This window comes from Berghia stephanieae, chromosome 2, assembly GCF_034508935.2.
Source record: "Berghia stephanieae isolate SIO BIC M18660-M18661 chromosome 2, UCSD_Bste_1.3, whole genome shotgun sequence".
Taxonomy (NCBI): Eukaryota; Metazoa; Mollusca; class Gastropoda; order Nudibranchia; family Aeolidiidae; genus Berghia; species Berghia stephanieae.
Window position 1 is genome coordinate 109442838 of NC_088361.1, and position 27500 is coordinate 109470337.

General features: G+C 33.7%; 2 protein-coding genes across 2 annotated transcripts in view; both read left to right on the forward strand.

The window, feature by feature from the left end:
- Positions 1 to 16634, forward strand: part of LOC144964087 (uncharacterized) — a 58703-nt gene extending 42069 nt beyond the window's left edge. Inside the window, exons 25-41 of the mRNA XM_078898028.1 lie at positions 211 to 615; positions 1420 to 1619; positions 1876 to 1936; positions 2703 to 2735; positions 3607 to 3630; positions 3995 to 4128; positions 5187 to 5283; positions 7232 to 7510; positions 7753 to 8163; positions 8968 to 9167; positions 9424 to 9484; positions 10249 to 10281; positions 11147 to 11170; positions 11537 to 11670; positions 12732 to 12828; positions 14718 to 15630; positions 16437 to 16634. Coding sequence (XP_078754154.1) covers positions 211 to 615; positions 1420 to 1619; positions 1876 to 1936; positions 2703 to 2735; positions 3607 to 3630; positions 3995 to 4128; positions 5187 to 5283; positions 7232 to 7510; positions 7753 to 8163; positions 8968 to 9167; positions 9424 to 9484; positions 10249 to 10281; positions 11147 to 11170; positions 11537 to 11670; positions 12732 to 12828; positions 14718 to 15613 — 3089 coding nt within the window. The 3' untranslated portion in view covers positions 15614 to 15630; positions 16437 to 16634. The remainder of the gene's footprint in view (positions 1 to 210; positions 616 to 1419; positions 1620 to 1875; positions 1937 to 2702; positions 2736 to 3606; positions 3631 to 3994; positions 4129 to 5186; positions 5284 to 7231; positions 7511 to 7752; positions 8164 to 8967; positions 9168 to 9423; positions 9485 to 10248; positions 10282 to 11146; positions 11171 to 11536; positions 11671 to 12731; positions 12829 to 14717; positions 15631 to 16436) is intronic.
- The window catches only part of LOC144964088 (uncharacterized), a 34197-nt gene continuing 22567 nt past the window's right edge, over positions 15871 to 27500 (forward strand). Inside the window, exons 1-8 of the mRNA XM_078898029.1 lie at positions 15871 to 15937; positions 16538 to 16635; positions 16892 to 16952; positions 17721 to 17753; positions 18621 to 18644; positions 19010 to 19143; positions 20206 to 20302; positions 21270 to 21539. Coding sequence (XP_078754155.1) covers positions 15871 to 15937; positions 16538 to 16635; positions 16892 to 16952; positions 17721 to 17753; positions 18621 to 18644; positions 19010 to 19143; positions 20206 to 20302; positions 21270 to 21539 — 784 coding nt within the window. The remainder of the gene's footprint in view (positions 15938 to 16537; positions 16636 to 16891; positions 16953 to 17720; positions 17754 to 18620; positions 18645 to 19009; positions 19144 to 20205; positions 20303 to 21269; positions 21540 to 27500) is intronic.

A 27500-nucleotide genomic window follows, 5' to 3' on the forward strand; every position in this document is an offset into this window, starting at 1 on the left:
CACAATGTGCTAGCTGAAATGGTTTTATATGCATCATAGAGATTTACAACATATTAAAACTGAAAAATAAAAATAAATTAAAGAAGGAAAAAGAACGTCGGTTTTCAACTATAAAATGTGAAGGGTGTTATTTGATAGTTTTCAGTCATTTATTAATCTCTGACGGCGAAGATAGTAGTAGCTAAGAAATCTCCGTTCTATACTTACCAGAAAAGGCCACGACTTCATCAGCTCCACCTGGTACCACTAGCTCAGCCCCTTCTGAAACAACTAGCTCTGCTCCATCTGGTACTACCAGCTCTGCTCCATCCGGAACAACCAGCTCTGCTCCATCCGGAACAACAAGCTCTGCTCCATCAGGAACAACCAGCTCTGCTCCATCCGGAACCACTAGCTCTGCTCCATCCGGAACAACAAGCTCTGCTCCATCCGAAACCACCAGCTCTGCTCCATCTGGAACCACGAGCTCTGCTCCATCCGGAACTACCAGCTCTGCTCCATCCGGAACAACAAGCTCTGCTCCATCAGGAACAACCAGCTCTGCTCCATCCGGAACCACAAGCTCTGCTCCATCTGGTACTACAAGCTCAGCTCCTAGTGAGACCACCTCTGCATGTAAGAAACGACATTTAATTTTACCTGCCAACTCTTCCGCTTTCGGCGGAATCATTCCTATTTTCAATCTTCCTTTTACAATATTCTACCACTGTCTCTAAAATTTTGATTTTCAATTATGGGGTGGGGGGGGGGGAGGGTGTTAAAGGGTGAATTTTGTTTTTAATGATGGACAAAAGGGAGCTCCATAGGAAACTTGAATGCAATCCTTTCCCTCTTCCCCATTCCATTACTTAATACATGTGAGATATAGTTTTGTCAGTTGTGCCAGAATGCTGTCTTTATGTGTTTGGTGTCAAAGTCTGTGGCAATTTTGATACAGAATTATCAATTATTACAATATTCCTATTTTTTGTCTCAAATTCCTATTTTCTGACGTTCTGATTCCACATTTGGAATATGAAGGGTTTGCTTGTCTAATCTATACCCCCTTTTAAACGATTTGCTTCAGCGCCTTGTAAATTTTTATTCTATATATTCTGTGTTGTTTCAAAAGCATTAAATCTTTCAGTTTTTTCAAGAATGATTTCCTTTTAGCGGATGAGGGGAAGGAAGAGGGGAAGGGGGGGGGGGGGTTGGGTAGTCTCTCTTCATTGTGAAACATGGAAGCAGAATGAAAGCACTTTACTTTAAGCTTTAAGTTTTCTTTATAAATCATTATTAGGATTTTATAATTCCATCATTAGGTTCAACATTTAATGCTTAACATGAGATGGATGTAAAAGAATATTCCTTAGATTTAATACTATAGCATTAAGCGCCTTTGCTAACTACTAATCAATGAGTGTTCTTCGGACATTTCAGACGTTTGTCCTTATGGCACAATGACAGCAGAAGAAGTTGACATCAATGGTCTACCAATTACAACAATGACAAATGGAGATAAATTGGTTGAGATTGGTTCAGACAGTCCCTTTGTAGATCAAGTGAAATTCTTTAATTCAGAAGGACAAACTCTACCAGCCGGTACTAGTCCACAGGTTCTTGAACCAAAGGACAGAAAGGTAAGTTGAGTTGTTTTGGTTTTGTGATAACTTTGGATTGTTCCATTGAATAGTTATAATGGGAAATTGCATATGGTTTGTATGATGTAACAGAACTTCTACAGTGTATTACACATCTACAATAACTTATGATAAAATTACTTAAATAAAGAAATTTAGAGGTGTTCATTATTTATGAGGAGATAATTACATCCATAAGTACATAATTCCTTTGTTCGATGTATTCTATTGTGGGAAAATTCCATTTCATTTTCAGGACCCAGCCAAATTCACTGCAACAGGAGAAACAATTGTTTTCATTGTTAGGAAAACTCCAGGTTAGTGGCAACAAGAGAAAACATAAGTTGGTATTAAATGCTTACCCGTCTACATCGTTCCATCCTATTATCATTAGTGAAGCATACAATGTTGTCATTTCACACTTTTCTATTGTTGTATCATTGTAATCGAAGTCTCCAATTTCAAATCATCAACTATGATATTCAACATCATCCTCATCATCACTTTTTTTTGGCATTACTTGAATCATCATATCTTTTGGTTATTATTATTGTTGTGGTTATGATGATTATGATAATTATCATTATTATCATTATGATGATGATGACGATGATGATGATGATGATGATGATAATTATTATTATTATTATTATTATTATTATTATTATTATTATTATTATTATTATTATTATTATTATTATTATTATTATTATTGTTAATATTATTATTATTATTATTATTATTATTATTATTATATTATTATTATTATCATCATCATCTATCATATTATTATTATTATTATTATTATTATTATTATTATTATTATTATTATTATTATTATTATTATTATTATTATTATTATTATTATTATTATTATTATTCCCACATTATCATCATTTCTTTCACAAAATTTAAACATTATTAAAACAAAAGAAGGTTAAAAATAATGTGATCAGCTTATACCGTCATTTTTAGATATAATACATTGTTGAGGAGTGTAAACTGTTTCATATTATGATGTTACTAAAACCTTTGTATTTTATCAACATTTTAATAGCAACACATTTCTCCTCCTCATTTCAGTACCTGGAACTCCAACTGTCTATCCAGCAACCGGTAAGAATTGATAAGAATAGATCCCCCCCCCCCCATAAAAAAGAATAAAAATTAATGCGAGAACATTAAGAGAAATGTAAATACTGGCAAGTAAAGTTTTTAAAATGTATCAATTTGGATTAAATAATCTGTATTATGTTTTGCATAATTGCCTTTGCATATAATATATTTATTCCAATTCTTGTCTTTCTTTCATCATTATACATGATACAATGATGAAAAGCAATTTTATTTGACATCATATTATTCATGATTCATGTACACAGAAAACATACAATCTGAGTTTTTATATAGCGCACTATCAAAGCGCTTTACAAAGGCTACCTGAACAACAATAACAACAACACCTAACATGTAGAACAAGACATGATGCCTGTTAGGCGATATTATAATTTTTTCAGGCAGGGACAACGCTGTTGACGGCCGGGTACTCATTATACACCTTACAGTGAGAGAATGTGAGTAAAGAGCCTTTTCCAGAGACTCAACTATGCGCCGAGCGAGACTCGAATCCAGGACCTTCCGATCCGAAAGCGAGTGTCATACCACAATACCACATAGCCGCACAAATACAGAGTCATTGTGTAAGCTGTTGATAGTGATATATTGTTGCATTTACTTATTTGAATTAGATGAAAAAATATTCAATTGAATACATTTTTATTTGTTTGTATAGAAACAAATAAATTGGAAGCACCTATTGCCAGCCTGCCTATGGATAATCTCGTGAAAGTTCTCCGTAATTTCTGTCTAAATGTGTATTGCCCTTCCTATAACTATAAGATGCATTATGCTTGAATATTATCATGATATGTATTCACGCTTACTATTTATTTTCTATATGCTTCTCTTCTCCACATTGGAATTACAGGAGTTTCTAATACAAAACGAATTGGTAAGTTCAGATTTATTTGTAACTTTTTGATTTCTTTACTGATATCCACTGTAAAATCCTGGATACAATATTGGATTAAAAAAAAAAGAATTTAGTTTGTGACCTTCAAGTAATACAATACTTTTCATTTCGTACAAGGAGTAGGTACTTATATTTTGAGATATCAAAGAATTATCATTAAATGGCATAGGAGTTATTTACCCATTATTTATCAAAATATTATGTTACATTGTCAAAAATTGCCTCTTAAATACCATAAGTCAAAGGCACTTACTGTTAGCTCTCATTACATTTTTAATACAAGGTATCCCATTTTAATTTGATGGTATGGGTATATGTTTGATCTTTCTTTTTATCATAACAGAAGATGAAACACCTAATCCTACAGTTCTTACGACGCCGAATGGCGATCTGCAATTCTTCAAATTAGTGAATCCAGTGGCAAATGTTGTATATGTTTTGTCAACTGGAGAGGAGTTTGACGTGTACATTCCAAAGGTTAGTTAGTTGTATGGGCAGTGAAGAAAAATAGACCTTTTTATCCCTTTTCAATTCGTCTGATATCATTACAATTACGAGTAGTTAAGGAATGGCTTTGTTCAGTAATTGTTCAGAGCTATCATGTCACTGGAGCCAGAGTTCAACCCCTATTGATAGTGTTAGAAAGATAATCAAATTTATTTGTTACAAATGAGATGAGGACTCTGATATAGACTATTTATTGTTATATCAAATATTCGACAACCTCCCAATCATTTGTTAGTTGGCGGCCAGAATAGATAGCATGCAGTGTTGTGGAATTCAATTTGGACAATGACCAAAAAATAAGGAAATCGCCTTTTCTTTAAGATAAAATCAAAATTGTTAACTTTTTTCCCCTTACTTTTTGCATTATGTTGTACTAAATATGTAAAACAATTACCCTGAATGCTACAAATTAGTGCTTTTGGTAGTAAGCAACTTTCTTTGAAACACACATTTCACAAATTACTAAAGTAAGGAGTATTGTCGAAATTAATTTGCACAATACTGTCTGTCCCGTATGAGAGAATGTAGAATCAAATTTGAACAGCCGCAAGTCGGGTGTTTACTGAACTACAATACCCCCAACAGTTTTTTAACGATAAATTGCTTTGAAGCTCTTAAAACATTTTTAAGGCTCACTGGTAGTGTTTCAATATTCAATTAATTCTGAATTAATAACAGTTATATTTTAATATGTTGAATTTGATGTTTATTTAATTTCTTGTATTTGCTGCTTCTTGACAAATAACTGGTTTTGACAGAGCTGCAATGTTCTATAGTTTTTACAATTTGTGAAAAAGGATAAAAGGAGACCAAAAAAATAATTCTTTTTCATTATCTTTTACACATTTTTACCGACAGATTTCACTATACAGATATACATTTGGAATGTTGTTTTGTTTTGTTTTTTTATTTGAAGAATTAAATTGTTTAAAAATATATTTGTCTGTTATTAAATGAAAAAGACAATCTTATAGACAAATCAAATTGCTCAAACAAATATTTTTAATAACGACGTTCTGCTTCTTCAGAAAGTTCAACCCGATGAAGTTGTCCCCATCAAGAGAGCAGGTCCCATCTATGTAACTGTAGTCAGTAACCTTAAGGTTGAAGTGAAGGAATGCCAGAGTGAGTATTCCATTTTTAATTGACTTCAGCAATATCAAAAGGAATTATCATCACACTGAGTTTTTGAATTATTTGACCATTCATTAGATCAACATGCCGATGTTTAACTGTAGTAACAGCTTCAGAATCCTCAGTAATATGGATAATCCTAATGGTATAACATCATTCGCCTGGCTTTTTCATAGGACGTAAAAAGAAAACTGATCTGAATCCTTATTCAAAACTGTTTCCGTTAAAAAATTAGAACATGAAGACGTGAATACTGATGATTTATTTTAGAATTAACAATTACAACGACCTTGCTTTTAACAATTATTCATTAAGCATGCTCGCTAATTTTGCGAGTCATTTTGGGCTCCACAAGAATGTGATTATCCTACTTTGATCTCAGATTTCTGGCTGGGACATAGAATTTAAGCATGTCATTAATGTATCCGTGACATTCAGAGTGTAGTGATTTAAAAACAGTAGTGCAGATCTTATATTCTATACGTTTCTCAACGTGAAGCCAGGGAAGTTCTCTTAGCAAACCTGATGCAGATTGATTTCTCCTCTTATGTTGTCTTCATTTGTAGTAGAGAGGAGAGAATTGGAATAATCTAGCTTTGACAGGATTAAAGAATTAACTAACAAGGCCGAGATGTCTCTTGTAATGAGTCTAACACTAAGTATTCTCATTTTCATTTACTATATGATTAACTTGGCTGGTAAACGACAAATCTGAATGAATAAATACACCCAAACATCAAACAGCCTTAGCAGTTTCAATTACACTATTTCTTAAAATGATTGATTCACACCCTACATTTTTAAGAATTGCTGGCCTAGCGATAAATAGTATTTCAGTTTTACAATCGTTAAATCATTAAGCCTGTTCTGTTTCATCCAAGCAAGATTGGAAACTTTCAATTAAAATATGTAAATGTTTTTGTATTGCTGACTTAAAGACTTGACTACCGTCTGCATAAGATAGGAAATTTTAGATTAAAATCAGAAATAATTAATCCAAAGGGTTTCATGTTCATTGTATAAAGAACTGTACCCAATACTGATCCCTGTGGCACAACACATTTCAGAGGATGATCACACGATTTGATATTTTTAATCACAACAATCTGTTGACGGTTCGTTAAATATGAGTTGAACCAATTCAACACCAATCCCTAGATACCAAAAAGACGTTTGAGTTGATTCAACAGAATGTTGTGGTCAATCATATCAAATGCAGCCAAGGAGTCCAATATACCTAAAATGTTCACCTCAGTTTTGTTCGCGTTTAAAATCAAATTATTCACTACCATTAACAGCGCCGTCTCGGTGCTATGGTTTTTCCTATAAGCTGATTGGAATGGCTCATATTGATCAGGCAATTTTAAATGAAAATTTAATTGGTGAAGAACTGCTTTTTCCAGGATTTGAAACAAAGGTAAGATTTGAAACGGGTCTGTAGTTAATATAACCATTATGGTCCAAAGAGGGTTTCTTTAAAAGTGGGGTAATCAGAGCTTTAATAAAACAATAGGAGATGATACCAGTTTGCAGTGTCTTTAAAAATTTGCACAAAAATTATTAATATTATTATTATTATTAGTAGTAGTAGTAGTAGTAGTAGTAGTATGTAGTATAGTAGTAGTAGTAGTATGTAGTAGTAGATAGTAGTAGTAGTAGTAGAAGTAGAGGAGAGTAATAGTAGTAGTAGGAGTAGAGTAGTAGTAGTAGTAGTAGTATATAGTATGTCCATTAAGTTGAATTATGTTGCGGGGAGGTTTTTTGTGTAAGATTATTGAAGCAAGTATGATAAAATACACGTGATACATTACAACTGGCGCTTATATGAGTTTTGAAAGCGCTGTAAGAACTTCAATTCACATTGGTCAAAAGAAATGAGCATAATACGTAATGATGATATTCACTTGTTTCACATTATAAATTTCTTATATATTAACAGAGCCAGGGACAACATCGTCTGCTCCCTCTGGAACAACAAGCTCTGCTCCATCTGGAACAACAAGCTCTGCTCCATCTGGTACTACCAGCTCTGCTCCATCCGGAACAACCAGCTCTGCTCCATCTGGAACAACAAGCTCTGCTCCATCTGGAACAACAAGCTCTGCTCCGTCCGGAACAACCAGCTCTGCTCCATCTGGAACAACAAGCTCTGCTCCATCTGGTACCACCAGCTCTGCTCCATCCGGAACAACCAGCTCTGCTCCATCCGGAACAACAAGCTCTGCTCCATCTGGAACAACAAGCTCTGCTCCATCTGGTACTACCAGCTCTGCTCCGTCCGGAACAACCAGCTCTGCTCCATCTGGAACAACAAGCTCTGCTCCATCTGGAACAACAAGCTCTGCTCCATCCGAACAACCAGCTCTGCTCCATCTGGAACAACAAGCTCTGCTCCATCTGGTACACACCATGCTCTGCTCCATCTGGGAACAACAAGCTCTGCTCCGTCGGAACAACCAGCTCTGCTCCATCGGAACAACAAGCTCTGCTCCATCTGGTACCACCAGCTCTGCTCCATCGGAACAACCAGCTCTGCTCCATCCGGAACAACAAGCTCTGCTCCATCTGGAACAACAAGCTCTGCTCCATCTGGTACTACCAGCTCTGCTCCGTCCGGAACAACCAGCTCTGCTCCATCTGGAACAACAAGCTCTGCTCCATCTGGAACAACAAGCTCTGCTCCATCCGGAACAACCAGCTCTGCTCCATCTGGAACAACAAGCTCTGCTCCATCTGGTACCACCAGCTCTGCTCCATCCGGAACAACAAGCTCTGCTCCATCAGGAACAACCAGCTCTGCTCCATCCGGAACCACAAGCTCTGCTCCATCTGGTACTACAAGCTCAGCTCCTAGTGAGACTACCTCTGCATGTAAGAAACGACATTTAATTTTACCTGCCAACTCTTCCGCTTTCGGCGGAATCATTCCTATTTTCAATCTTCCTTTTACAATATTCTACCACTGTCTCTAAAATTTTGATTTTCAATTATGGGGTGGGGGGGGGGAGGATGTTAAAGGGTGAATTTTGTTTTTAATGATTGATAAAAGGGAGCTCCATAGGAAACTTGAATGCAATCCTTTCCCTCTTCCCCATTCCATTACTTAATACATGTGAGATATAGTTTTGTCAGTTGTGCCAGAATGCTGTCTTTATGTGTTTGGTGTCAAAGTCTGTGGCAATTTTGATACAGAATTATCAATTATTACAATATTCCTATTTTTTGTCTCAAATTCCTATTTTCTGACGTTCTGATTCCACATTTGGAATATGAAGGGTTTGCTTGTCTAATCTATACCCCTTTCAAACGATTTGCTTCAGCGCCTTGTAAATTTTTATTCTATATATTCTGTGTTGTTTCAAAAGCATTAAATCTTTCAGTTTTTTCAAGAATGATTTCCATTTAGCGGATGAGGGGAAGGAAGAGGGGAAGGGGGGGGGGGGGGGTTGGGTAGTCTCTCTTCATTGTGAAACATGGAAGCAGAATGAAAGCACTTTACTTTAAGCTTTAAGTTTTCTTTATAAATCATTATTAGGATTTTATAATTCCATCATTAGGTTCAACATTTAATGCTTAACATGAGATGGATGTAAAAGAATATTCCTTAGATTTAATACTATAGCATTAAGCGCCTTTGCTAACTACTAATCAATGAGTGTTCTTCGGACATTTCAGACGTTTGTCCTTATGGCACAATGACAGCAGAAGAAGTTGACATCAATGGTCTACCAATTACAACAATGACAAATGGAGATAAATTGGTTGAGATTGGTTCAGACAGTCCCTTTGTAGATCAAGTGAAATTCTTTAATTCAGAAGGACAAACTCTACCAGCCGGTACTAGTCCACAGGTTCTTGAACCAAAGGACAGAAAGGTAAGTTGAGTTGTTTTGGTTTTGTGATAACTTTGGATTGTTCCATTGAATAGTTATAATGGGAAATTGCATATGGTTTGTATGATGTAACAGAACTTCTACAGTGTATTACGCATCTACAATAACTTATGATAAAATTACTTAAATAAAGAAATTTAGAGGTGTTCATTATTTATGAGGAGATAATTACATCCATAAGTACATAATTCTTTTGTTCGATGTATTCTATTGTGGGAAAATTCCATTTCATTTTCAGGACCCAGCCAAATTCACTGCAACAGGAGAAACAATTGTTTTCATTGTTAGGAAAACTCCAGGTTAGTGGCAACAAGAGAAAACATAAGTTGGTGTTAAACGCTTACCCGTCTACATCGTTCCATCCTATTATCATTAGTGAAGCATACAATGTTGTCATTTCACACTTTTCTATTGTTGTATCATTGTAATCGAAGTCTCCAATTTCAAATCATCAACTATGATATTCAACATCATCCTCATCATCATTTTTTTTTGGCATTACTTGAATCATCATATCTTTTGGTTATTATTATTGTTGTGATATATGATTATGATAATTATCATTATTATCATTATGATGATGATGACGATGATGATGATGATGATGATGATGATGATATGATGATGATGATGATGATATGATGATATTATTATTATTATTATTATTATTATTATTATTATTATTATTATTATTTATTATTATTATTATTATTATTATTATTATTATTATTATTATTATTATTATTATTATTATTATTATTATTATTATATATATTATTATATATTATTATTATTATTATTATTATTATTATTATTATTATTTATTATTATTATTATATTATTATTATTATTATTATTATTCCCACATTATCATCATTTCTTTCACAAAATTTAAACATTATTAAAACAAAAGAAGGTTAAAAATAATGTGATCAGCTTATACCGTCATTTTTAGATATAATACATTGTTGAGGAGTGTAAACTGTTTCATATTATGATGTTACTAAAACCTTTGTATTTTATCAACATTTTAATAGCAACACATTTCTCCTCCTCATTTCAGTACCTGGAACTCCAACTGTCTATCCAGCAACCGGTAAGAATTGATAAGAATAGATCCCCCCCCCCCTAAAAAAAAAAAAATTAATGCGAGAACATTAAGAGAAATGTAAATACTGGCAAGTAAAGTTTTTAAAATGTATCAATTTGGATTAAATAATCTGTATTATGTTTTGCATAATTGTCTTTGCATATAATATATTTATTCCAATTCTTGTCTTTCTTTCATCATTATACATGATACAATGACGAAAAGCAATTTTATTTGACATCATATTATTCATGATTCATGTACACAGAAAACATACAATCTGAGTTTTTATATAGCGCACTATCAAAGCGCTTTACAAAGGCTACCTGAACAACAATAACAACAACACCTAACATGTAGAACAAGACATGATGCCTGTTAGGCGATATTATAATTTTTTCAGGCAGGGACAACGCTGTTGACGGCCGGGTACTCATTATACACCTTACAGTGAGAGAATGTGAGTAAAGAGCCTTTTCCAGAGACTCAACTATGGCCGAGGAGACTCGAATCCAGGACCTTCCGATCCGAAAGCGAGTGTCATACCACAATACCACATAGCCGCACAAATACAGAGTCATTGTGTAAGCTGTTGATAGTGATATATTGTTGCATTTACCTATTTGAATTAGATGAAAAAATATTCAATTGAATACATTTTTATTGGTTTGTATAGAAACAAATAAATTGGAAGCACCTATTGCCAGCCTGCCTATGGAAAATCTCGTGAAAGTTCTCCGTACTTTCTGTCTACATGTGTATTGCCCTTCCTATAACTATAAGATGCATTATGCTTGAATATTATCATGATATGTATTCACGCTTACTATTTATTTTCTATATGCTTCTCTTCTCCCCATTGGAATTACAGGAGTTTCTAATACAAAACGAATTGGTAAGTTCAGATTTTTTTGTAACTTTTTGATTTCTTTACTGATATCCACTGTAAAATCCTGGATACATATTGGATTTTAAAAAAAAAAAGAATTTAGTTTGTGACCTTAAAGTAATACAATACTTTTCATTCCGTACAAGGAGTAGATACTTATATTTTGAGATATCAAAGAATTATCATTAAATGGCATAGGAGTTATTTACCCATTATTTATCAAAATATTATGTTACATTGTCAAAAATTGCTTCTTAAATACCATAAGTCAAAGGCACTTACTGTTAGCTCTCATTACATTTTTAATACAAGGTATCCCATTTTAATTTGATGGTATGGGTATATGTTTGATCTTTCTTTTTATTATAACAGAAGATGAAACACCTAATCCTACAGTTCTTACGACGCCGAATGGCGATCTGCAATTCTTCAAATTAGTGAATCCAGTGGCAAATGTTGTATATGTTTTGTCAACTGGAGAGGAGTTTGACGTGTACATTCCAAAGGTTAGTTAGTTGTATGGGCAGTGAAGAAAAATAGACCTTTTTATCCCTTTTCAATTCGTCTGATATCATTACAATTACGAGTAGTTAAGGAATGGCTTTGTTCAGTAATTGTTCAGAGCTATCATGTCACTGGAGCCAGAGTTCAACCCCTATAATTTATAGTGTTAGAAAGATAATCAAATTTATTTGTTACAAATGAGATGAGGACTCTGATATAGACTATTTATTGTTATATCAAATATTTGACAACCTCCCAATCATTTGTTAGTTGGCGGCCAGAATAGATAGCATGCAGTGTTGTGGAATTCAATTTGGACAATGACCAAAAAATAAGAATATCGCCTTTTCTTTAAGATAAAATCAAAATTGTTAACTTTTTTCCCCTTACTTTTTGCATTATGTTGTACTAAATATGTAAAACAATTACCCTGAATGCTACAAATTAGTGCTTTTGGTAGTAAGCAACTTTCTTTGAAACACACATTTCACAAATTACTAAAGTAAGGAGTATTGTCGAAATTAATTTGCACAATACTGTATGTCCCGTATGAGAGAATGTAGAATCAAATTTGAACAGCCGCAAGTCGGGTGTTTACTGAACTACAATACCCCCAACAGTTTTTTAACGATAAATTGCTTTGAACCTCTTAAAACATTTTTAAGGCTCACTGGTAGTGTTACAATATTCAATGAATTCTGAATTAATAACAGTTATATTTTAATATGTTAAATTTGATGTTTATTTAATTTCTTGTATTTGCTGCTTCTTGACAAATAACTGGTTTTGACAGAGCTGCAATGTTCTATAGTTTTTACAATTTGTGAAAAAGGATAAAAGGAGACCAAAAAAATAATTCTTTTTCATTATCTTTTACACATTTTTACCGACAGATTTCACTATACAGATATACATTTGGAATGTTGTTTTGTTTTGTTTTTTTATTTGAAGAATTAAATTGTTTAAAAATATATTTGTCTGTTATTAAATGAAAAAGACAATCTTATAGACAAATCAAATTGCTCAAACAAATATTTTTAATAACGACGTTCTGCTTCTTCAGAAAGTTCAACCCGATGAAGTTGTCCCCATCAAGAGAGCAGGTCCCATCTATGTAACTGTAGTCAGTAACCTTAAGGTTGAAGTGAAGGAATGCCAGAGTGAGTATTCCATTTTTTAATTGACTTCAGCAATATCAAAAGGAATTATCATCACACTGAGTTTTTGAATTATTTGACCATTCATTAGATCAACATGCCGATGTTTAACTGTAGTAACAGCTTCAGAATCCTCAGTAATATGGATAATCCTAATGGTATAACATCATTCGCCTGGCTTTTTCATAGGACGTAAAAAGAAAACTGATCTGAATCCTTATTCAAAACTGTTTCCGTTAAAAAATTAGAACATGAAGACGTGAATACTGATGATTTATTTTAGAATTAACAATTACAACGACCTTGCTTTTAACAATTATTCATTAAGCATGCTCGCTAATTTTGCGAGTCATTTTGGGCTCCACAAGAATGTGATTATCCTACTTTGATCTCAGATTTCTGGCTGGGACATAGAATTTAAGCATGTCATTAATGTATCCATGACATTCAGAGTGTAGTGATTTAAAAACAGTAGTGCAGATCTTATATTCTATACGTTTCTCAACGTGAAGCCAGTGAAGTTCTCTTAGCAAACCTGATGCAGATTGATTTCTCCTCTTATGTTGTCTTCATTTGTAGTAGAGAGGAGAGAATTGGAATAATCTAGCTTTGACAGGATTAAAGAATTAACTAACAAGGCCGAGATGTCTCTTGTAATGAGTCTAACACTAAGTATTCTCATTTTCATTTACTATATGATTAACTTGGCTGGTAAACGACAAATCTGAATGAATAAATACACCCAAACATCAAACAGCCTTAGCAGTTTCAATTACACTATTTCTTAAAATGATTGATTCACACTCTACATTTTTAAGAATTGCTGGCCTAGCGATAAATAGTATTTCAGTTTTACAATCGTTAAATCATTAAGCCTGTTCTGTTTCATCCAAGCAAGATTGGAAACTTTCAATTAAAATATGTAAATGTTTTTGTATTGCTGACTTAAAGACTTGACTACCGTCTGCATAAGATAGGAAATTTTAGATTAAAATCAGAAATAATTAATCCAAAGGGTTTCATGTTCATTGTATAAAGAACTGTACCCAATACTGATCCCTGTGGCACAACACATTTCAGAGGATGATCACACGATTTGATATTTTTAATCACAACAATCTGTTGACGGTTCGTGAAATATGAGTTGAACCAATTCAACACCAATCCCTAGATACCAAAAAGACGTTTGAGTTGATTCAACAGAATGTTGTGGTCAATCATATCAAATGCAGCCAAGGAGTCCAATATACCTAAAATGTTCACCTCAGTTTTGTTCGCGTTTAAAATCAAATTATTCACTACCATTAACAGCGCCGTCTCGGTGCTATGGTTTTTCCTATAAGCTGATTGGAATGGCTCATATTGATCAGGCAATTTTAAATGAAAATTTAATTGGTGAAGAACTGCTTTTTCCAGGATTTGAAACAAAGGTAAGATTTGAAACGGGTCTGTAGTTAATATAACCATTATGGTCCAAAGAGGGTTTCTTTAAAAGTGGGGTAATCAGAGCTTTAATAAAACAATAGGAGATGATACCAGTTTGCAGTGTCTTTAAAAAATTGCACAAACATTATTATTATTATTATTATTATTATTATTATTATTAGTAGTAGTAGTAGTAGTAGTAGTAGTAGTAGTAGTAGTAGTAGTAGTAGTAGTAGTAGTAGTAGTAGTATATGTCCATTAAAGTTGAATTATGTTGCGGGGAGGTTTTTTGTGTAAGATAATTGAAGCAAGTATGATAAAATACACGTGATACATTACAACTGGCGCTTATATGAGTTTTGAAAGTGCTGTAAGAACTTCAATTCACATTGGTCAAAAGAAATGAGCATAATACGTAATGATGATATTCACTTGTTTCACATTATAAATTTCTTATATATTAACAGAGCCAGGGACAACATCGTCTGCTCCCTCTGGAACAACAAGCTCTGCTCCATCTGGAACAACAAGCTTCCATCTGGACTACCAGCTCTGCTCATCCGGAACCAGCTCTGCTCCATCTGGAACAACAAGCTCTGCTCCATCTGGAACAACAGCTCTGCTCCTCGGAACAACCAGCTCTGCTCCATCGGAACAACAAGCTCTGCCCATCTGGTACCACCAGCTCTGCTCATCGGAACAACCAGCTCTGCTCCATCCGGAACAACAAGCTCTGCTCCATCTGGAACAACAGCTCTGCTCCATCTGGTACTACAGCTCTGCTCCGTCCGGAACAACAGCTCTGCTCCATCTGGAACAACAAGCTCTGCTCCATCTGGAACAACAAGCTCTGCTCCATCGGAACAACCAGCTCTGCTCCATCCGGAACAACAAGCTCTGCTCCATCTGGTACCACCAGCTCTGCTCCATCCGGAACAACAAGCTCTGCTCCATCAGGAACAACCAGCTCTGCTCCATCCGGAACAACAAGCTCTGCTCCATCTGGTACCACCAGCTCTGCTCCATCTGGAACAACCAGCTCTGCTCCATCCGGAACAACAAGCTCTGCTCCATCTGGAACAACAAGCTCTGCTCCATCTGGTACTACCAGCTCTGCTCCGTCCGGAACAACCAGCTCTGCTCCATCTGGAACAACAAGCTCTGCTCCATCTGGAACAACAAGCTCTGCTCCATCCGGAACAACCAGCTCTGCTCCATCTGGAACAACAAGCTCTGCTCCATCTGGTACCACCAGCTCTGCTCCATCCGGAACAACAAGCTCTGCTCCATCAGGAACAACCAGCTCTGCTCCATCCGGAACCACAAGCTCTGCTCCATCTGGTACTACAAGCTCAGCTCCTAGTGAGACTACCTCTGCATGTAAGAAACGACATTTAATTTTACCTGCCAACTCTTCCGCTTTCGGCGGAATCATTCCTATTTTCAATCTTCCTTTTACAATATTCTACCACTGTCTCTAAAATTTTGATTTTCAATTATGGGGTGGGGGGGGGGGAGGGTGTTAAAGGGTGAATTTTGTTTTTATAGATGGACAAAAGGGAGCTCCATAGGAAACTTGAATGCAATCCTTTCCCTCTTCCCCATTCCATTACTTAATACATGTGGGATATAGTTTTGTCAGTTGTGCCAGAATGCTGTCTTTATGTGTTTGGTGGCAAAGTCTGTGGCAATTTTGATACAGAATTATCAATTATTACAATATTCCTATTTTTTGTCTCAAATTCCTATTTTCTGACGTTCTGATTCCACATTTGGAATATGAAGGGTTTGCTTGTCTAATCTATACCCCCTTTCAAACGATTTGCTTCAGCGCCTTGTAAATTTTTATTCTATATATTCTGTGTTGTTTCAAAAGCATTAAATCTTTCAGTTTTTTCAAGAATGATTTCCATTTAGCGGATGAGGGGAAGGAAGAGGGGAAGGGGGGGGGGGGGGGTTGGGTAGTCTCTCTTCATTGTGAAACATGGAAGCAGAATGAAAGCACTTTACTTTAAGCTTTAAGTTTTCTTTATAAATCATTATTAGGATTTTATAATTCCATCATTAGGTTCAACATTTAATGCTTAACATGAGATGGATGTAAAAGAATATTCCTTAGATTTAATACTATAGCATTAAGCGCCTTTGCTAACTACTAATCAATGAGTGTTCTTCGGACATTTCAGACGTTTGTCCTTATGGCACAATGACAGCAGAAGAAGTTGACATCAATGGTCTACCAATTACAACAATGCAAATGGAGATAAATTGGTTGAGATTGGTTCAGACAGTCCCTTTGTAGATCAAGTGAAATTCTTTAATTCAGAAGGACAAACTCTACCAGCCGGTACTAGTCCACAGGTTCTTGAACCAAAGGACAGAAAGGTAAGTTGAGTTGTTTTGGTTTTGTGATAACTTTGGATTGTTCCATTGAATAGTTATAATGGGAAATTGCATATGGTTTGTATGATGTAACAGAACTTCTACAGTGTATTACGCATCTACAATAACTTATGATAAAATTACTTAAATAAAGAAATTTAGAGGTGTTCATTATTTATGAGGAGATAATTACATCCATAAGTACATAATTCTTTTGTTCGATGTATTCTATTGTGGGAAAATTCCATTTCATTTTCAGGACCCAGCCAAATTCACTGCAACAGGAGAAACAATTGTTTTCATTGTTAGGAAAACTCCAGGTTAGTGGCAACAAGAGAAAACATAAGTTGGTGTTAAACGCTTACCCGTCTACATCGTTCCATCCTATTATCATTAGTGAAGCATACAATGTTGTCATTTCACACTTTTCTATTGTTGTATCATTGTAATCGAAGTCTCCAATTTCAAATCATCAACTATGATATTCAACATCATCCTCATCATCATTTTTTTTTGGCATTACTTGAATCATCATATCTTTTGGTTATTATTATTGTTGTGATTATGATGATTATGATAATTATCATTATTATCATTATGATGATGATGACGATGATGATGATGATGATGATGATGATGATGGATGTGATATTATTGATTATATATATTATTATTATTATTATTATTATTTATTATTATTATTATTATTATTATTATTATATTTTTATTATTATTATTATTATATTTTATTATTATTATTATTATTATTATTTATTATTATTATTATTATTATATTATTATTATTATTATTATTTATTATTATTATTATTATTATTATTATTATTTTATTATTATTATTATATTATTATTATTTATTATTATTATTCCCACATTATCATCATTTCTTTCACAAAATTTAAACATTATTAAAACAAAAGAAGGTTAAAAATAATGTGATCAGCTTATACCGTCATTTTTAGATATAATACATTGTTGAGGAGTGTAAACTGTTTCATATTATGATGTTACTAAAACCTTTGTATTTTATCAACATTTTAATAGCAACACATTTCTCCTCCTCATTTCAGTACCTGGAACTCCAACTGTCTATCCAGCAACCGGTAAGAATTGATAAGAATAGATCCCCCCCCCCCCTAAAAAAAATAAAAATTAATGCGAGAACATTAAGAGAAATGTAAATACTGGCAAGTAAAGTTTTTAAAATGTATCAATTTGGATTAAATAATCTGTATTATGTTTTGCATAATTGCCTTTGCAAATAATATATTTATTCCAATTCTTGTCTTTCTTTCATCATTATACATGATACAATGACGAAAAGCAATTTTATTTGACATCATATTATTCATGATTCATGTACACAGAAAACATACAATCTGAGTTTTTATATAGCGCACTATCAAAGCGCTTTACAAAGGCTACCTGAACAACAATAACAACAACACCTAACATGTAGAACAAGACATGATGCCTGTTAGGCGATATTATAATTTTTTCAGGCATGGACAAAGCTGTTGACGGCCGGGTACTCATTATACACCTTACAGTGAGAGAATGTGAGTAAAGAGCCTTTTCCAGAGACTCAACTATGGCCGAGCGAGACTCGAATCCAGGACCTTCCGATCCGAAAGCGAGTGTCATACCACAATACCACATAGCCGCACAAATACAGAGTCATTGTGTAAGCTGTTGATAGTGATATATTGTTGCATTTACCTATTTGAATTAGATGAAAAAATATTCAATTGAATACATTTTTATTGTTTGTATAGAAACAAATAAATTGGAAGCACCTATTGCCAGCCTGCCTATGGAAAATCTCGTGAAAGTTCTCTGTACTTTCTGTCTAAATGTGTATTGCCCTTCCTATAACTATAAGATGCATTATGCTTGAATATTATCATGATATGTATTCACGCTTACTATTTATTTTCTATATGCTTCTCTTCTCCACATTGGAATTACAGGAGTTTCTAATACAAAACGAATTGGTAAGTTCAGATTTTTTTGTAACTTTTTGATTTCTTTACTGATATCCACTGTAAAATCCTGGATACAATATTGGATTTTAAAAAAAAAAGAATTTAGTTTGTGACCTTAAAGTAATACAATACTTTTCATTCCGTACAAGGAGTAGATACTTATATTTTGAGATATCAAAGAATTATCATTAAATGGCATAGGAGTTATTTACCATTATTTATCAAAATATTATGTTACATTGTCAAAAATTGCTTCTTAAATACCATAAGTCAAAGGCACTTACTGTTAGCTCTCATTACATTTTTAATACAAGGTATCCCATTTTAATTTGATGGTATGGGTATATGTTTGATCTTTCTTTTTATTATAACAGAAGATGAAACACCTAATCCTACAGTTCTTACGACGCCGAATGGCGATCTGCAATTCTTCAAATTAGTGAATCCAGTGGCAAATGTTGTATATGTTTTGTCAACTGGAGAGGAGTTTGACGTGTACATTCCAAAGGTTAGTTAGTTGTATGGGCAGTGAAGAAAAATAGACCTTTTTATCCCTTTTCAATTCGTCTGATATCATTACAATTACGAGTAGTTAAGGAATGGCTTTGTTCAGTAATTGTTCAGAGCTATCATGTCACTGGAGCCAGAGTTCAACCCCTATAATTTATAGTGTTAGAAAGATAATCAAATTTATTTGTTACAAATGAGATGAGGACTCTGATATAGACTATTTATTGTTATATCAAATATTTGACAACCTCCCAATCATTTGTTAGTTGGCGGCCAGAATAGATAGCATGCAGTGTTGTGGAATTCAATTTGGACAATGACCAAAAAATCAGGAAATCGCCTTTTCTTTAAGATAAAATCAAAATTGTTAACTTTTTTCCCCTTACTTTTTGCATTATGTTGTACTAAATATGTAAAACAATTACCCTGAATGCTACAAATTAGTGCTTTTGGTAGTAAGCAACTTTCTTTGAAACACACATTTCACAAATTACTAAAGTAAGGAGTATTGTCGAAATTAATTTGCACAATACTGTATGTCCCGTATGAGAGAATGTAGAATCAAATTTGAACAGCCGCAAGTCGGGTGTTTACTGAACTACAATACCCCCAACAGTTTTTTAACGATAAATTGCTTTGAACCTCTTAAAACATTTTTAAGGCTCACTGGTAGTGTTACAATATTCAATGAATTCTGAATTAATAACAGTTATATTTTAATATGTTAAATTTGATGTTTATTTAATTTCTTGTATTTGCTGCTTCTTGACAAATAACTGGTTTTGACAGAGCTGCAATGCTCTATAGTTTTTACAATTTGTGAAAAAGGATAAAAGGAGACCAAAAAAAATAATTCTTTTTCATTATCTTTTACACATTTTTACCGAGAGATTTCACTATACAGATATACATTTGGAATGTTGTTTTGTTTTGTTTTTTTATTTGAAGAATTAAATTGTTTAAAAATATATTTGTCTGTTATTAAATGAAAAAGACAATCTTATAGACAAATCAAATTGCTCAAACAAATATTTTTAATAACGACGTTCTGCTTCTTCAGAAAGTTCAACCCGATGAAGTTGTCCCCATCAAGAGAGCAGGTCCCATCTATGTAACTGTAGTCAGTAACCTTAAGGTTGAAGTGAAGGAATGCCAGAGTGAGTATTCCATTTTTTAATTGACTTCAGCAATATCAAAAGGAATTATCATCACACTGAGTTTTTGAATTATTTTACCATTCATTAGATCAACATGCCGATGTTTAACTGTAGTAACAGCTTCAGAATCCTCAGTAATATGGATAATCCTAATGGTATAACATCATTCGCCTGGCTTTTTCATAGGGTTGAACCAATTCAACACCAATCCCTAGATACCAAAAAGACGTTTGAGTTGATTCAACAGAATGTTGTGGTCAATCATATCAAATGCAGCCAATGAGTCCAATATACATAAAATGTTCACCTCAGTTTTGTCCGCGTTTAAAATCAAATTATTCACTACCATTAACAGCGCCGTCTCGGTGCTATGATTTTTCCTATAAGCTGATTAGAATTGCTCATATAGATCAGGCAATTTTAAATGAAAATTTAATTGGTGAAGAACTGCTTTTTCCAGGATTTTGAAACAAAGGTAAGATTTGAAACGGGTCTGTAGTTAATATAACCATTATGTTCCAAAGAGGGTTTCTTTAAAAGTGGGGTAATCAGAGCTTTAATAAAACAATAGGAGATGATACCAGTTTGCAGTGTCTTTAAAAATTTGCACAAACATTATTATTATTATTATTATTATTATTATTATTATTATTATTATTAGTAGTAGTAGTAGTAGTAGAAGTAGGAGGAGGAGTAGTAGTAGTAGTAGGAGTAGGAGTAGTAGTAGTAGTAGTAGTAGTAGTAGTAGTATATGTCCATTAAAGTTGAATTATGTTGCGGGTAGGTTTTTTGTGTAAGATTATTGAAGCAAGTATGATAAAATACACGTGACACATTACAACTGTCGCTTATATGAGTTTTGAAAGGGCTGTAAGAACTTCAATTCACATTTGTCAAAAAAAATGAGCAGAATACGTAATGATGATATTCACTTGTTTCACATTATAAATTTCTTATATATTAACAGAGCCAGGGACAACATCGTCTGCTCCCTCTGGAACAACAAGCTCTGCTCCATCTGGAACAACAAGCTCTGCTCCATCTGGAACAACCAGCTCGGCTCCATCTGGAACAACAAGCTCTGCTCCATCAGGAACAACAAGCTCTGCTCCATCTGGAACAACAAGCTCTGCTCCATCTGGAACAACAAGCTCTGCTCCAGTTGAAACGACAACCACAGGTAGCAGTACAACCACTCCTTTTGGCGGCGGCAAAAATCCAAGTGGTTCCACAACAAGTAGGTCATACATGATATATGTCTTGTCACTTCCATTTTCAAGTTTTGACCTGTTAGATGAGCACTTGGTGATGGAAATTGTGACTACACCTTAAATACTCAGGATGTATTATTTTGTTACATCCTGATTATGCACTTAAGGCATGTATGACCCTTATATTGTCGGTATTATTCTCTGTATTGAACTTAATATATGATTATTTTAACAATAAGAAAGTGATACCGACAATAATGAGCTTTATTCTCACATTTTATGTTTTCCTTCATGCGTGTTTTTATTTCCTTTTAAATATCATATTGTTTAAGTTATAGCATCTGAGTTACACTTATAGCCACAGGGCAAACATGCCTACCATCCCGAAAAAATTAGAGCCATTCCAAAAATTTGTGATAGAAATAAAAATGATCCGATGTTCCATCTTATCCTATCCCATTCCAAATAAGAGATTGTCTGCTGACAATAACCTATTCATTAGTGTATTGTGAACAAAGTTTTTCTTTAGGGAGAAAAGATCAGACTGAGTTCCCTTCTTGTTATAGACTGGAAAATGGTATATACTTATAATAAAAACAAAAACCGTGAAATAATAGTACTCAACTTTTAGATAAAAGGAGCTATTTATAAACATTTCAAGTGATTATTTACTTCTACAACGTTGTATCGAGTGTTAGCTCTCATCAGGAAGTGGAAGTGAAAGTAGATTGTTGTGTTTTTCATATTTTTCTCGATTCGTGTTTATGGAGGCTCGTAATTAGATAAAATGTGTTTGTTTCTATGTCTGCATTAGGATGTTAGTTCGTTTCTTCTGTTGAGTCTTGCCATGTTCGGTTTTGTGATGATGAATTTTTCTTCTGAGCAGAGGTTGCAAATCGTAGAAGAGGGGGAGTACGACTGTGCTCTGGAGATGATTTTCCATGTGATGCTGGGTTGTATGTTTTTTCTTTGAGGTCCCAAATGTGTTCGCTTAGGTGTAAGAATGTCGTTTGTGTATGTTTCTGAAGGAAGATTTATGCAGGTTGTATCTGGTTTTGAATGAACACTCGGTGAGGCCAATGTATGTATCTTGTTTTGGTGTGTCTGGTCGTGTAACTGTGACTTGATAAATAACGTTTTGGGTCAGGCAATTGCCGTTTAGTTGGCATGTTGCCTGGGTCCTGCAGTTGCATTTTTTCTCTAGGTTGTTGCTGGGCTGAGCTGGCTGTGATCATTAAATTTTCGTTTATTGTTGACGGTGTATCGTTTTTATACACCTCCGTCACGCATGCGCATTCCACCCAATTTCATTAGCGATATTCAAATTGTGTTTCTGCATTTGGACATTGCGAAAGTTATATTTTGACATCTGTAGGATGTTTTTGTTAATAAATTTATATAAAAATAATAATAATTTAAAAAATCGAAATATAAAATCAGAAAATAGAAGTTGCATTGAAGGTAAAATAATGTTTTAGAAAGACCGTATTAAATGTGATGAACAGTCAAGGGGCTCCGTAGTGCAGTGGACAAACTGTCAGACTCCAACCTTGAAAGTACCGGGTTCGATTCCCATTGTTTTTTTGTTTTTTATTTTGATTTACTTTGTTTTTGTTTGCTTTTTTTTATTGCTTTTTTTTTTCAAAAACTTTTTATCATGTTTTTAAAAAACTTCGATTTTAATTTTCTAAAATTATTTATTTATTTGAGATCAGTATTTGTGTGCCATGTTTCTTTTTACTTTTGATTTTTTAAATTATTGTTATTATTCTTTAATTTATTATCATTGTACATCAGTAATCACTAAATTTGAAAATAATCTAAAAGAAAATGACATATATATGGTTGTTAGAAAATCAGAAAAGTACATTTGAGAAAGCACTAATTTGACCTAAGCTGATCCATAAAATTTTCAAAATAATGACCATCATAGGACAAGAAAACACGAAAATTGTGTAAATTGATCTGTCCAAAAAATAGTATAAATGATTCGCTAAACCATTCCTTAAAAAGAAAATAAATGCTGAAAAATTTTTATATTTCCATACTCTAATGTTGTGGTCAAATATGATTTATACCTTACGAATTCATCATTATAATCACAAAAACTAATTATTTACCAGATTATTTATTGATATAAAAAAATTCTCGAAATATGATTTCGCAAAATATGTTAGACCTGTAAATTCTCAGTCAATTAACTGAAATCAGTCAATTTGTCAAATTCAAATATTTAAAAAAAAGGAAAGAAAGAAAGAAGTGAAGAAAGAAAGAATTCACAAATCGTAGTCGAATGACCGTAAAGTAATTAGGAGTGTTCCATAACGCTACGCATAGCTCATGGGAGCCGTTAATATTAACGATGGATTTATTGCCAAGGCTAAGCGTGACTGAACACATCCCAGTGTAATTTCACACAGCCTTCGTTAAATTATTTTTTCACTTTCCAACCTGTCGTGATCCCAACGGTAGCCAATTTTAACTGAGTCGCCGAGCGATAAATTTCACTGTTTCGTCTAAGCCAAAATTGACCACAATTACAAGCTGGGTTTTAAAAGTATAAAAAAAAATAAAATGCGAATGCCGGAAGTAACATCTCAAGTAGATGATGGAGACACCTTTAAATCGAAAGTTAGATTAGAATAGATTGCTACAAGTCGATTGCCTCACATTGTAAACAAACTGGTTGACCGTTTCTTCACTGATTGAGTACCTGATTATAAGGAACAATGGTAAGTAGCCTAATTAATTCCCGTGCAAATCAGGACGTTTTCTGCCATTGTTTTGCTCAAGCCCAAGCGAGCTTGCTGTTTTGTGGCGATTTACCTTCATTTCGATTCTTTGAATTTTTCCGCTACGCCTGCCGAAGTTTCTTCTTGATAATTCATTTCTACTTCATAATTCAGTGTATTGGCCAGAAGTCATATTTATTTAAGTTTTTTTTTTCTCTGTCATTTACTGATTGAAAATCAAGTTTGCTCATTGCTACATTATTCTAATGTTCTCACAATGGCTGAGCTGTTCGTGGATCGCAATTCAGACTTGTCGAGCATCGATAAAGTTAAAGATGTGAGTGTGAGGAATAAATTCAATTGGTCATGGCTAGAAGTTAAAGATGATAATGGTGATTATTTTTCTGACTATGTCAAAAAAAATTCCAGAGGCAGGAATATGACTTTGATGAAGTCATCTTTACCTATATGAATGACATGCTTATTTAGCATTCCTTCTACATCAAATTATGGCAGTCATACTTCCAGTAAGAAATAACACCCACTATTTTAATGTATTGTATTTATCACTCTCCTCTCCAATGATGCCCTTATTTTTTTAAAAATAATTGAATCTTCAGTTTGTCGAAGAGTTTCAGTCAATTTTTATAGAGCTCATTTACAGGTCTATATGATATGACGCACTACCCTCATTTTTTGATTTTTTTAAAATGCTGCTTGTGAGATTAGTATCTAATCAATTTGAACTACAAAATAAAATCGATTTTAGACTAGAAAACAACTAAATGGTGAAAATAGATCTAGCTCCAAATAAAAAGCAATTTCCTTTCACCTAGAAAAAAAATTTTCTTTCGCCTCAAAACAGGAAAAAGTGTTGATAAAAATTGCCTCACATTCATATATAACAGATTTTGCTTTTTTCTATGATATGAATTTTCTCCAATTTTGTCTTTTAAAATTCAAACGAATTGACACATTACAAATGTAAAGTTACTTTTTCACATTGTTAAGCTTTCTATTTACATTTCAATTTTGCAAACTGTCTTTCATTAAGTTTTGATCATTTTAAAAATGAATTTTGTTTCAGAGTAATCAATTTTGAATTATATGCATAACCTGAAGTCATTAAGTATATTCTTTCATGGACATTTTCGCACTTCTTTGAAAGACTAAATGATTTTTTTAAAATGAATACTTTTATTCTTATTCAATTTGTAGGATCAATTTGAGTCATTATCCTTGACAAAATAGCTATAATCTGTTTCATAATACATATCCAAGCTTCGAGATTTTTCTCTCTACAGCTGCCTGTTGTTTTGCATGCTTATTCCATATAACCACGACCAAACAAAAATAGTTTGTTCCATTTGAAAACAACATAGATTGTGGAATTTGCTTATTTGCGTTATATTAATAATGTTTGCGTTATTGATTTCAGTTTTCAGATGCTTTACAGGACAATAGCATGACCCAAAACAGTTCTCATTTCAAAATTAGTGATGTAAAGTAGCAAATATGTACATTAGTACACTTAAACCTATTCCCTCTGTTTCAAATCTAACCAAATGCAATCAATTTATTTTTAATGCAATAGTTCAACTTGTTTGCATTCTTGTAACTGCGTTTGGTCCATTAAAAAGGTTTGATGGTAATTTTTTCTCACTTTTAATTTATGCCAAAAGTCCAGCACAAAGAAACTGCGAAGCATTTCATTCTCATTTTGTAGTGTTCATTAAATCAGTTATATACAGCGTATAGTTGTCTGACAAGAAGACCGTCATTTTTCAAATATTCCTCTTAGAGCTTGAGCCAAGATAATCTTGTGACCTTTCCTTGATAAAATACAAAGCTTGCCTGAAAAGTCTTGACGCCTATCAAATATCTCCAACTGTATTAAACTCACCAGTATAAATTATATATCAAAATGTGCGTAATCTATTTTTCTATTAGGTTACCTAATTTTGTTTAGCTGCCGTTTTTTTATTTCAATTTATCTTATTTGAAAGAACCCTACTCCAACATGTCAGTCATTGAAATCACTCGTGGGAATTCGAGAAGTTTGAAGGTGCTTCACTGGACCTGATGCTATCTCCACCAACATTAATGATCAGGCTTTCACGGTTGTCTACAAAGTGCATCAACCGCAGCAATATCAACCAAAGAAATGTATTAACTTATTAAAGCTAGTTGCTGGATAAGACAATCTGACATTTCACAAAGGCTTGGAATTTTATAGGGAAGGGATGGACATATAGTTTAAGAAATCTTGGGTTACAGAAAAATATGTGCGCATTGGATATCAAGAATGCTCACACAAACGCATGATCACCTTTAAAGAGGAAGTTTTCTTGAAGTCGTAGAACACCCCCCTTATAGTTCTGATTTAGCTCCAAGTGACTTTTTCCTTTTCTTAAGTCTTATTACCACCTCAAGGGGGCAAATTTGGCAATGATGGAGAGGTGCGGACGTAGGTGACTCGATGGTATCGAAGTTAACCACTTTAATTCCTCTTCGACGAGATGCAATAACTGGTGCATTGTTAGCGGCTCTGTGTGGATGGGAATTGTGACTGTGCTGAAATTTAAAGTATTAAATGGAAAGGACATAAAATGAGTTTTGTTTTTATACCTTTGTCAATTTCGTATCTATTATAATTTTTGAAAATACAAGAGCCTCGTCAAACCTTTTCAATCTATTCTTGTATCTCTTTCATACTTTCCATCAGATAATTGCCATTCCTTATAGCATATGTGTGGTGTGTATTGAGATAACAGTACAATATTAATATACTAAGTTTCATTGTAGTGCACAATGTCATAGCCTTCATATTTCTTCTTCACGATCAGCCTTAGATATTTACACACGTCTGTTGATATCCAATACATGATGTCCTTTTCTTAGGATTGTTAATTTTGCCTTACATTTGCCCATGTCGTGCTTCATGCGTGTAGTAATTAATGAATTTCGAAGCAATGCTTTTTAATGTCATTATATTGTTCTTTAAACCCATTGTTAAAAAACTTAGGAGTGGAAAGTTAGAATGTCATAAAAGCAACAAAATTTCGTTCAACCTTTGCATTTATGGACGAATAAATGTATGACAAATAGTACAATTCTCGTGGTTTATGTTCACAAGATGTAGACACTGGTGAGATTTAACATTGAGGCAATGATCATGTCAGTGTCATTGTTGAGGCAATATATGAGACCACGTGAATGGAGTGAATGTTCACTGTAGTTTTTGAAATATAAGGT